This window comes from Pinus tabuliformis, chromosome X (genome assembly GCF_031772625.1).
Source record: "Pinus tabuliformis cultivar Carrire ecotype Pingquan chromosome X, CPIR1, whole genome shotgun sequence".
Taxonomy (NCBI): Eukaryota; Viridiplantae; Streptophyta; class Pinopsida; order Pinales; family Pinaceae; genus Pinus; species Pinus tabuliformis.
Window position 1 is genome coordinate 951,143,909 of NC_142308.1, and position 10,673 is coordinate 951,154,581.

The following is a 10,673-nucleotide window of genomic DNA, read 5'->3' on the forward strand; positions in this document are numbered from 1 at the left end:
CTTCAAAACCCTAGGAGAGGGAAATGACCTTGCCTAGGCGCAACTGAAGCATGAACAAGATGTAAAATGACTCATTAGACACTGACATGATAATGACAACCCTATGAATGATGATAGACTCAGCTGAATAGTGACATAGACTGACATTTGGACAACTTTAGAAGGAGTGAAAGCAAACCCTAGACCTAATGCCTAGTGACCAAATTTTGCTTGAAGACTCACTGAAATGACAAAATTTGACCTTGACACTTAAAAATCACTTTGTAAGAGCATATTTGATCACTGGAGGAAGGCTGGAAAGACTGACACTAACACATTGGTCTAGAAATCCTTGGTGACCATATCAACTTAATGAAACATCATTATTTTCACCTTCTTTTCCCTCGTTCTTCGTCCCTTCAAGAAAAGGGAGCCCCTCTAGGGCTTGGTGCGAAGTCCCTTAGGAGTAAGATCTCTCAAAACTAATCCGACAATCTCCTGCGTTGGTGCTTCTTCTAGGTCTCCTCCAATTTTGGGGTCATTCTCACAGTTGGATTTCAAGATATTTGATGCCCTAGCCTTCATACCAAGTGGGAACCCTTGAAGCTGCCTTGACTTGGGGATTTCTTGAAGGTTTATGCTTAACTACTTGTTGAAGTACATCATACAAAGCCTTTTCTCTTAACTACCTTGACCTTGGATGAACCCATACTTTGGCATATACATCAACCCTAGGTCTCGTGTAGCTATCTATTACAAGGGGTTTTTCATGGAAAGCCTTTCTAGCTTCTCCCAAAGCTTGCATCTTTGTTGAGCCTTTCCATTGAATGAGCCATCTTGCCTCACTTCAAACTTATCCTAGGAATATCTATCACAAGTGAGGGATACTGAGACTCCTCCCGTCGGTGAAAATCCGAGAAGAGAATGGGACATAGGCTATGGTGAACGAATGTATTTGTCCCATATTGTTACCGTGGCCTAGTAGTTGTCCCTTAGGTTCCCATTTAGGACCCCTGCTAGTTTGTGTGGTAACAGTCACCTCGAACCTCTTATCCTCTAGTGCTGAAACTGAAATGAGGTTCTTCTTGAGCCCTGGAATGGGCTCAAGAAGAGAAGAGAATGGGACATAGGCTATGGTCACCGAATGTATTTGTCCCATATTGTTACCGTGGCCTAGTAGTTGTCCCTTAGGTTCCCATTTAGGACCCCTGCTAGTTTGTGTGGTAACAGTCACCTCGAACCTCTTATCCTCTAGTGCTGAAACTGAAATGAGGTTCTTCTTGAGCCCTGGAATGGGCTCAAGAAGAGAAGAGAATGGGACATAGGCTATGGTCACCGAATGTATTTGTCCCATATTGTTACCGTGGCCTAGTAGTTGTCCCTTAGGTTCCCATTTAGGACCCCTGCTAGTTTGTGTGGTAACAGTCACCTCGTACCTCTTATCCTCTAGTGCTGAAACTGAAATGAGGTTCTTCTTGAGCCCTGGAATGTAAAGGACATCTCTGAGAGATGGGTTTCCGGAGTCCCTCTCAAATCTGAGTGTACTAGTGCCCTCAGATCAATACTTCCTATCATCTCCCATCTCAATATGGAATTACATGTCATTCTCTGTCAGTTTGTTGAAGTAGGTCTTGTTTCCTGTCATATGACAAGAGGCACTGCTGTCTACATACCATAAGTTGGTAGCCACTGAGCTTTCCATGCAAGCAATAAGTGAGAACTCATTCACAAAATGAGAAGAGAACTCATCTATCTCTGCAGAGGCTACTACTTGGTCCTTCTTGGACCCTTTCTTTCGGCTAGGGTACTTAGTAGCATATTGTCTAAATTGGTGGCACAAAAAGACTTTATCTTGCTGAGATCTTTCTTTTTCTTTTCTCCCTTGGAGCTCGGTTCACCGCAACCATTGTTCTTCTTGCTCGTCGACCTACCCTCTTTGCTGGCTAGGGAAAAGATCTCTTCATCTTCAGTCTTGGTGCGAGACCATGACTGCGCATGCTTGCGAAGTTCTTCTTGTATACAATCACCCCATAATCGCTCCCAATCCGGAAGCTTCTCTTTGGCACATATTCCATTTGTAAAAGTTTCCCAAGCCTTGGTGAAACCCATCAGGGCAAAACTCACCAGGTCTCTATCTGGAACTGTCTCACCCACACTAGCCAGCTCATCCCTAACTTGGGTAAACTTGGTGAGGTAAGACAAAATGGTATCTGACTTGGACATTCTAATGGTCCTCAGTTTATCCTTCAACACTAGCTTCCTGGTCTCACTCGAACCTTGATAGAGGCCAATACTGGTGGTCCACATAGTTCACTTCTTTCTGGTCAAGTGAGGGATGATGTTGTCTTTGACTCCTTCCAAGATGATTCTCTTTGCTTTGGCATCTCTTCTGTTATGCTGAGCCAACTGTTAAGGGTCATTGGGGGCGGCTGGGACATTATGCATAAACTCCCACACCCCTTGTTCCTCCAGCGCCATGCCAATTCTCTCATGCCATGAGAAAATGTTGGATGCACCGTCAACTTATTCTCTTTTTTAGAGAAGATTCTTCGGCGAAAATCACATGGAATCTCATTTGTCGACGCGTTTCGAACCAACTAGTGTGGTTCATCATCAGGACAAGTTGAAGAAACAGATCCAGTCTAGCAAGTTAAATAGTCCAAGCAGAGACTCCAACGGCTACAAAAGATTAACGGCTAATTTCTGACTCTAGAACCCAGGTTAAATTATTATTTTATTAATTTAATATTATTATTATTATTTATAACCAAGTAAAAATGAATTAATGGTTAGTTTTTAAAATATTACTTATATATATATATATATAAATCTTAATTAAAATAATAATAATCGAATGATAAGAAAAGGTTAGGATTAATAAAATAAATACTAGGTTGGTATAAAAGTTAATTTAATTGTTATATATTAAATTAATATATATTAATTATTATTAATATTTACTATTTTAATTTCATAGAACTAAGGTGAATTAGGTACAAATAAACAAATTAATGGATAGTAATTCTTATATTTATTTAAATTATGTATATATATTTAATTAGAATAATATAAAATTATTTAATTAAAATAATATGTATAAATTGACCAATGGCTAATATAAGGACCATGGTCAAAATAAGTTATAATGGGTGAAATATATATATATATATATATATATATATATATATATATAAAGTAATTATAATTAGTATTAATAGTTAGTTAAAAGATAATATTTAATAATTATGAGCTACTTAGAAATCAAAAGGAAGGTAGGACCTCCCCTGATATTATAAGACTAAATTATATTTATATAAAAATATAAATTATTGGTTAGCTTTTTTATTCATTTGTTTCTTTAAATTATTACTTATATATATATATATATATATATATATATATATATATTATACTTAAAATAATAATAATCAAATGGAAAGGTTAGGATTAATAAAATAAATATGAGGTTAGTATAAAAAGTTAAATTTAATTGTTAATTACATTATTCATTATATTAATTATTATTATTATTTGCTATTTTATTTAATGGAATTAGGTACAAATAAACAAATAAATGGTTAGTAATTCTTTAATTTATTTAAATTATGTATATATATATATATATATATATATATATATATTTTAATTAAAATAAAATAAATTATAAATAAATACTATACGTTTAAAATAATATGTATAAATTGACCAATGGCTAATATAAGGACCATGGTCAAAATAAGTTATATTAGGTGAAGTAATTATTATTAGTATTAATAGTCCGTTTAAAAGATATTATTTAATAATTATGAGCTATTTAGAAAATTAATTATGAGCTAAAAAAAAAAAAAAATAAAATAAAAAAAAAAACCACAGAAGACGGAAAAACGACTAGGAGGAGAGGGCTGGGGCCCAACACCTACTGACTTTCCAACCATCCTCTCTATTAAGATTGCTTGGTCTCTTTTCAATCTCAAGCGCTTCCCTGAATTTACGATGATGGAACTGCGAAACCTTTGCAATAACACTGGCTTCTTCAATACAAACATGATGATTGCTTTTCTCAGCATGGTCAGCCAAAGCGGAAGACTTAGATCTCCTGTGCTTCAGATCCGCTGCGTGCTCGCTAATCCTTTGATTAATGGAGCGACCAGTCTCCCCAATATAGGGGTTCCCACAGGAACAAGGGATCATATAAACGCCCTTCATATCCTTAGGGTCGATGGGATCCTTTACTGATCTGAGGGACATACGAATGGTGCTCAGGGGCCTAAAGGTAACAGGGATACTATGTCTCCTGAGAATCCTACCAATTCTATCAGTGGTCCCTTGAACATACGGAAGATGGACACCAGGAACTCGATCTTTCGGTTCTCTTTTAGCCAGAGAATTCCTGGAAGCTTTAAGGAAAGCCCTTTGACCCATGTATCTACTGTAACCATTCTCCACGAAAACATCCAGCAGATGGGATTTTTCCTTCTCAAAGCTCTCCTTGTCCAAGATCCTTAGGGCCTGAGTAGCAAGGGTACTGAGAACACCCATCTTTTGAGCCGGGAAATGGTGGAAACTGGCATGAAGATACTGCTCCGTATGAGTTTTCTTTTGAAAAACTCGATGGGCAAGGGAACCATCATCATTCCTAGAAATAAGGATATCAAGGAAAGGAAGACATCCCTCAACCTCCTGCTCCTTCGTGAACTTAATGGCTGAGGATTGCTTGTTGAGATGATCAAAGAAGAGATCAAGCTCATCCTGGCCATGAGACCAGATGACATTGGTGTCATCCACATATCTCTTCCATAGCTTAGGCAGGAGCCGAGAAGAGTTCAGAGCCTTGGACTCAAAATCTTCCATAAACAGATTAGCAACAACAGGGGCGAGGGGGGATCCCATTGCAACCCCACATGTTTGCTCGAAGAACTCCCCTTCAAAACTGAAGAAGGTGGAAGTGAGACAAATCTCAACCAACCTGGCCGTGTCAGGATCTGTAAGGCGGTTGATCACATCCATGGCCTCATTAATAGGGATGCAAGTGAACAGGGAGACCACATCAAAACTGACCAGAATGTCCCCCGGATCCAGCTTAATGTCCTTGAGCTCCTCAATAAAGGAATCAGAGTCTTTAACAAAGGACTCCGTACGACCAACAAGGGGCTTAAGCTTTAAAGCCAGGAACTTTGCCAGAAGATAGGTAGGACCTCCAATGGTGTTGACGATGGGCCTTAAGGGGACTCCCTCCTTGTGAATCTTGGGGAGGCCATAGATTCTAGGAGTAATAGGGTTGCTTTCAATGAGCTTATGGTGCAAGGAACTCAGAGAGCCAATGGATTTAATGGCCAAAGCCACATTTCTAGCAACCTTCTTTAAAGGATTTTTGGGAAGCTTTTTGTAGCTACCACTATTGTGAGGATGATCCAACATCTTGCTGCGGTAATCAGCCTTGTTAAGAATCACGGCAACACCACCCTTGTCTGCTTTGAGAACAATGATATCCTTGTTCTAGTTTAAGGATCTGAGAGCAAAGGATTCTTCTTTGCTAAGGTTAATCTTTTGTAGCCGTTGGAGTCTCTGCTTGGACTATTTAACTTGCTAGACTGGATCTGTTTCTTCAACTTGTCCTGATGATGAACCACACTAGTTGGTTCGAAACGCGTCGACAAATGAGATTCCATGTGATTTTCGCCGAAGAATCTTCTCTAAAATTGATATGGATCACAAAAGCCTTAACTCTATAACCTATTCTCTTATTAATATAATTTCATTTCATTTCTGAAGTTGGTGGTTTCTCCACAATTTTGATTTCCTTTCAACAATAAATTTATCAAAAGAGCCTGATTTCCTTCTCTTTTCCATCTGCGCCAACTTCTTTCCGAATTGATCATCAATGAGGAGAGTGGTGGCAGGGAAGTTGTATCCTCCTCAACGTTATCTGCTGCATCTTCATCTACAATGATAGGAACAACAATAATTTCTTTGGGTGATGGAGCATTTACCGAGTTAAGAGGCTTGGGATAAACTTGACTTGAGATTGGTTCCACCCAACGTTGATTGATCTGAGGTTCTTTCAACCAAGTGGGCTTTCAATTTTTGTGCTTCTTTGCTTGGGAAGCGGTCATGGAGCAAGCTTTAGCCTTCAAACAGGAGGCAGCTAGATGGCCATGCTTAAAACAAACCTTATAGTGGAAGGCAATGTGTTCATAGTCCAATAATTAGTTCCAACTTTAATGATTACAATCTAAAATGATTTTTTGCAAAACATCCTCTGCAAATGGTAGTTGCTTTGTCATGCATAGAGATAAATTCAAAAATAAAAATCCCATTGGCACATTGGTGAATCTGGACACCATCCTAAAAGGAACCCCAATTCTCGAATATCCAAGCTTTGAGATCTTTCAACATTGATGATCTATTGTTAAACCTGTATCAGCCAATGACCATGGTAGTTACCTTCTTCCACCTTGATTTAGAAGGCTTTGAGATAGACCACTCAGGCACCGAGGTTGTCTTCTTGATGCAGAGGGATGAGGGCGACAGTTGTGTTGGATTTAGAAGTGAATCCCTAAAAGAAACATTTTTCAGGCAGGACCCTCCATTATGCACATTTATTTCCAAAGATGTTGCTTCATTTTGGTCTAGAGATATCTAAGAAGCCATGCCATTCTCGGATATAGTGAACTTTTTGTTGGTTGGGATGGAGGGATCTATAGAAGCAATAAGCTTGGTTGCGGTTAGGCTTGTGAGCTTATCTGAAAATGTGGAACCAGAAGAAATGGGTTGTCTAGTGCAAATCTCCTATTATGTGCAGGCTTAACTTCACCATCCTCATCAAGGCAAAGCTTTTATAGGCTCAATTGACTCCCCTATCTTCACACTTAACATGAAATTTACATAGAAGCTCTACATGTATTGATTGATATCTTATGTGTGAACAATCTATCAACTTTTAACAATGGGAGCCAGCGATATACTTGTTTCAAGTATTATCTTTATCTCTAGCCGTATGAAGTCAATTTCAGTAAGGCTACAAATTTCACTACCTTAATACATGTTTTTATGGATATGATAGTGGAAAATCAATTGCAGAGGAGATTATTGCTTCGAACTTCAAGATTAATTTTAAAAGAGATCCGATCACAAAATCACCATGAAAAATTGCAGATACATACAGCAAAATGATGGTTCTCAGGCATATTTCAGTTGTTATTGCTTTAAAGTCAGAATTACTTTCATGACTGGATGCTAACTAGTAAAAGTCAATGCAATTCTCATTGACTTTCTTTCTAAAATTTTCTGGGAAAAGTAATGAATTTTTCACGGGAGAGAGATGGTTATTTAATATCATTTTGTTTTTGGAATTTTCCACAGGACAGGGATGGGTCTGTTAATATCATTTTTTCTTGTAGATTCATTGGTTGGCACGTTTTGTTCTAAAGCACATAGAGGTGGAATGGTGAAGTAAAAACTATCATTATGCTTGTGAGACTGAGAACAAAACCAAAAAATAACTTTCTTTCTAGAATTCATAGGGTTTCCCCCTTTTCATACTCTAAACTTCCTACCAGGGTGGAAAGAATACAAAGTATAATCTTGTTCCTAGCAAAGATAAAATTTTAAACAAATGCATTGTTGCATTATGTAACAATGAGATTTAAGGAATTTATTTCAACTGTGTCTAGCTTCCATATATTTTTGCCAAAAATTGTGGTAAAATACAGATGGACCTGGTTACGTTTAGGTAGCTACATTGTTTTAGTCCATTTTTAGCTCTAGCAGCATGGACTTTCTATCATTAGGCTACAATATGCCATTGGTTCAGCTTGAGAGTAGCTGTGAACAAGATATTATAGTACATATAGACATGTTTATTGTTTGATACAAACTGGAAATTTTCTCAAGATTTTAAGGCACTGTATGAAATTTTTGTGAGCAGGCAGAAATGCCCTAAAAGATGCTGCTTTCGTTGAAAGTTTGTGGCAAGAATATTTCAGCAATCCACTTGAATGGTGGGACAACAGGACAAATAAGGTGAATTACTCTGTTACCACTTGTCTCTGTCAGAAATATGTGAAGCTTTTGGTTGGACAGTTCTTTTGTCACTTCTCTGTTAGAAATATATGAAGCCTTTGGTTGGATAATTTTTTTTCTCAATAATAATGCATTCAAGGAAAAATAGAAATATAGTCATAAAGGGTGTGAATTTACAGACAAACCCAGGGTTTCCCGATTTCAAGCACAAGGGTACAGGTGAATGTTTGTGGATTGAATGTAGCTCTAATCCACCATGGGTCAAGTCTCAGTTACCTGTACTCGATTACAGAAGGAAGGTTTTAGAGGATTGGGGAAAGGATCGGTCTCATGCAAGGTTTCAAGGATCATTTTCGTCATCCTAGGTTAGTGCTTTCTAGAATATATGTTTCCGAGGAAAGATATTTTTAGTTTTCTAAGGGACATGGTTAGGTAAGAAGATTTATTGCTGGCTATGATATCTTGAAAAATCATATTTTTTTATTGTTTGTCTATAAACACTCTTGTGCATAATTTTGGCGTTAATTCTCTCGACAACCATTTTTCATTTATGATCAACTTGTCTTGCCATCCACTGGAAATAATTGACTTTGCTAGTGTTTAAACTTTAAAGTGTATGTGCGTTGAAGAAACAAAGAACTAAGACAATCCTGGAGAATCGTGAATTCCTAACTAAAGGTAGTTATGAATAAAAGGATGCTTTTCTATGTATTGATAATGGTTTGATTTTAATGCCGTGTTAGTTTAACTGGGATACTTCAGATGATTCTTGTGTCATGGGAGGGCTATGCAGTGATCCGAAATATATAAAGACATGACAGCAAAGTTATTTATGAGTAAACACACCTTGTCTTCAAATAGTAAAGATGCAAATTCCACCTATTTTATGGTTATTACTCTATGGTTCTTTGCATTTGACACATTCAATTTAAGCTTCTTAGCAGCTGCACTCTCTCTCTCTCTCTCTCTCTCTCTCTCTCTCTCTCTCTCTATATATATATATATATAGTAAGCAATTCATGATTGCCCAGTTGGAACACTGCAAAAGTGTATCTATATATATATATATACACTTTTGCAGTGTTCCAACTGGGCAATCATGAATTGCTAAGTAGGGGCAGTTTGTAATGAGTAAAAAGATGTTTTTCTATTTACTGGTAATAGTTTGATTCCAATCCTGTGTTAGTTTAACTCTGATACTCTTGCATCATGGGATGGCCATGTAATGATCCGAAATATATACAGACATGACAGAAAAATATTGACAATTAAACACATCTTGTCTTTGAATGGTAAGGATGTAAATTCCACTTATTGTATTGTTATAACTATGGTTCTTTGCATTTTTTGTTGAAAAAATCTGTTAGGGCAGAGTTTGGGTTTATTATTAATTGATTTCTCTTAACTTTGACAAATACTTGTGATTTCTTATTAGTTCTTCTTCAAGAATATTGTGTTCTTATCATCAAGATAATTGCCAAACAAAACGATCACAAACAAAAGAGAGAGACACCAGAGATAGGCTCCAAGCCAGGGCAATACCCCTCCAAAGGGAAAACCCAAAATAACTTTTCTCTTATTATAGAAACAACTTCAAAGGAGACTTCCAAGACCCAGAACTTCCACCAAGCACCAACCTAGTCACCCAAAACCTCCATCTTCAATGCAAGACAAAATCAAGGATAGTGAGCCATCATCATCTTCAAAATGATACTCTTCTAGCCTTTCGGCCCTGCTAGAACATAATGCTTTTTATTCTACAATTTCAGACATGTAGTAACCCTAGAAACCCTGGGCTACTTGCACGTGTGAGCTGTAAACACAAATTTCAGATCTTCAAACTTTTCTGAGGCTTCTTCCCTTCTTCGCTAGTCTTTTCCTTCTCTTCTAGGCTTCTTACATATTCTTCTAACTGCAGACCGAATCCCAAGTGTCTGTCCTCGCATGGATGTCGAACTTCCTCTTATTAATAGCTTTTCCAACAGCTCGAATAGGCCTCTTTAGATCGACTCTTGCAGGGCTGGCTGACTTGGTCTTGGGAGTTCATTAGACTCTTTTAATTACAAAATTATTTTCTTCTTTTGACACAAATGTCTGAATGGGACTTTTGCAATTTTGACAATGACACTTTTGACTCATGGAAGCCCTAGGAGCATTCAATGGATGCTTGACCTATTGATAAATAACTTGAGCATGAAACCCATGCTTTAAATAAATTTCTTTTACAAAAAAATATTTTCCTTTATAAATACATAATAATTACATCATGTCATGAGCTGGACAACAATTATGAAGACTGATACTCGTTACATTTTCAACACTCCCTCTTAACTAGGGAGGTATTCATAATTGATCAATCGGTACAAGTACAATACTCTGAAAAGTTCTCATAAGAAGAGTACAACAACATATATAATTCTAGATACCATCAAGGCCAAAATTGCCAAGGTATCAAAGATCCAAGTGTCAAGACACTATTTCAAGGATCCATGTGTCATCACCAAGACACCAATTCAAGGATCCAAGTGTCATTTCCAAGACACTAATTCAAGGATCTACTAACTCAATAGAGACTAAGGTGTCATCAAGGCAACTTGCCACTATAGGTTCCATTAGGCTACACCCTTGGTATCAATCCGATAGGATATATATACCATCTAAGCTTCCATGCC

The 10,673-nt window shown here is 37.3% G+C and overlaps 1 protein-coding gene across 1 annotated transcript in view; it reads left to right on the top strand.

The window, feature by feature from the left end:
- The window catches only part of LOC149142842 (protein OSB1, mitochondrial-like), a 217,803-nt gene extending 209,091 nt beyond the window's left edge, over positions 1–8,712 (top strand). Inside the window, exons 4-5 of the mRNA XM_089451598.1 lie at positions 7,907–8,001; positions 8,181–8,712. Coding sequence (XP_089307724.1) covers positions 7,907–8,001; positions 8,181–8,366 — 281 coding nt within the window. The 3' untranslated portion in view covers positions 8,367–8,712. The remainder of the gene's footprint in view (positions 1–7,906; positions 8,002–8,180) is intronic.
- The last annotated feature ends 1,961 nt before the right edge of the window (positions 8,713–10,673 follow it).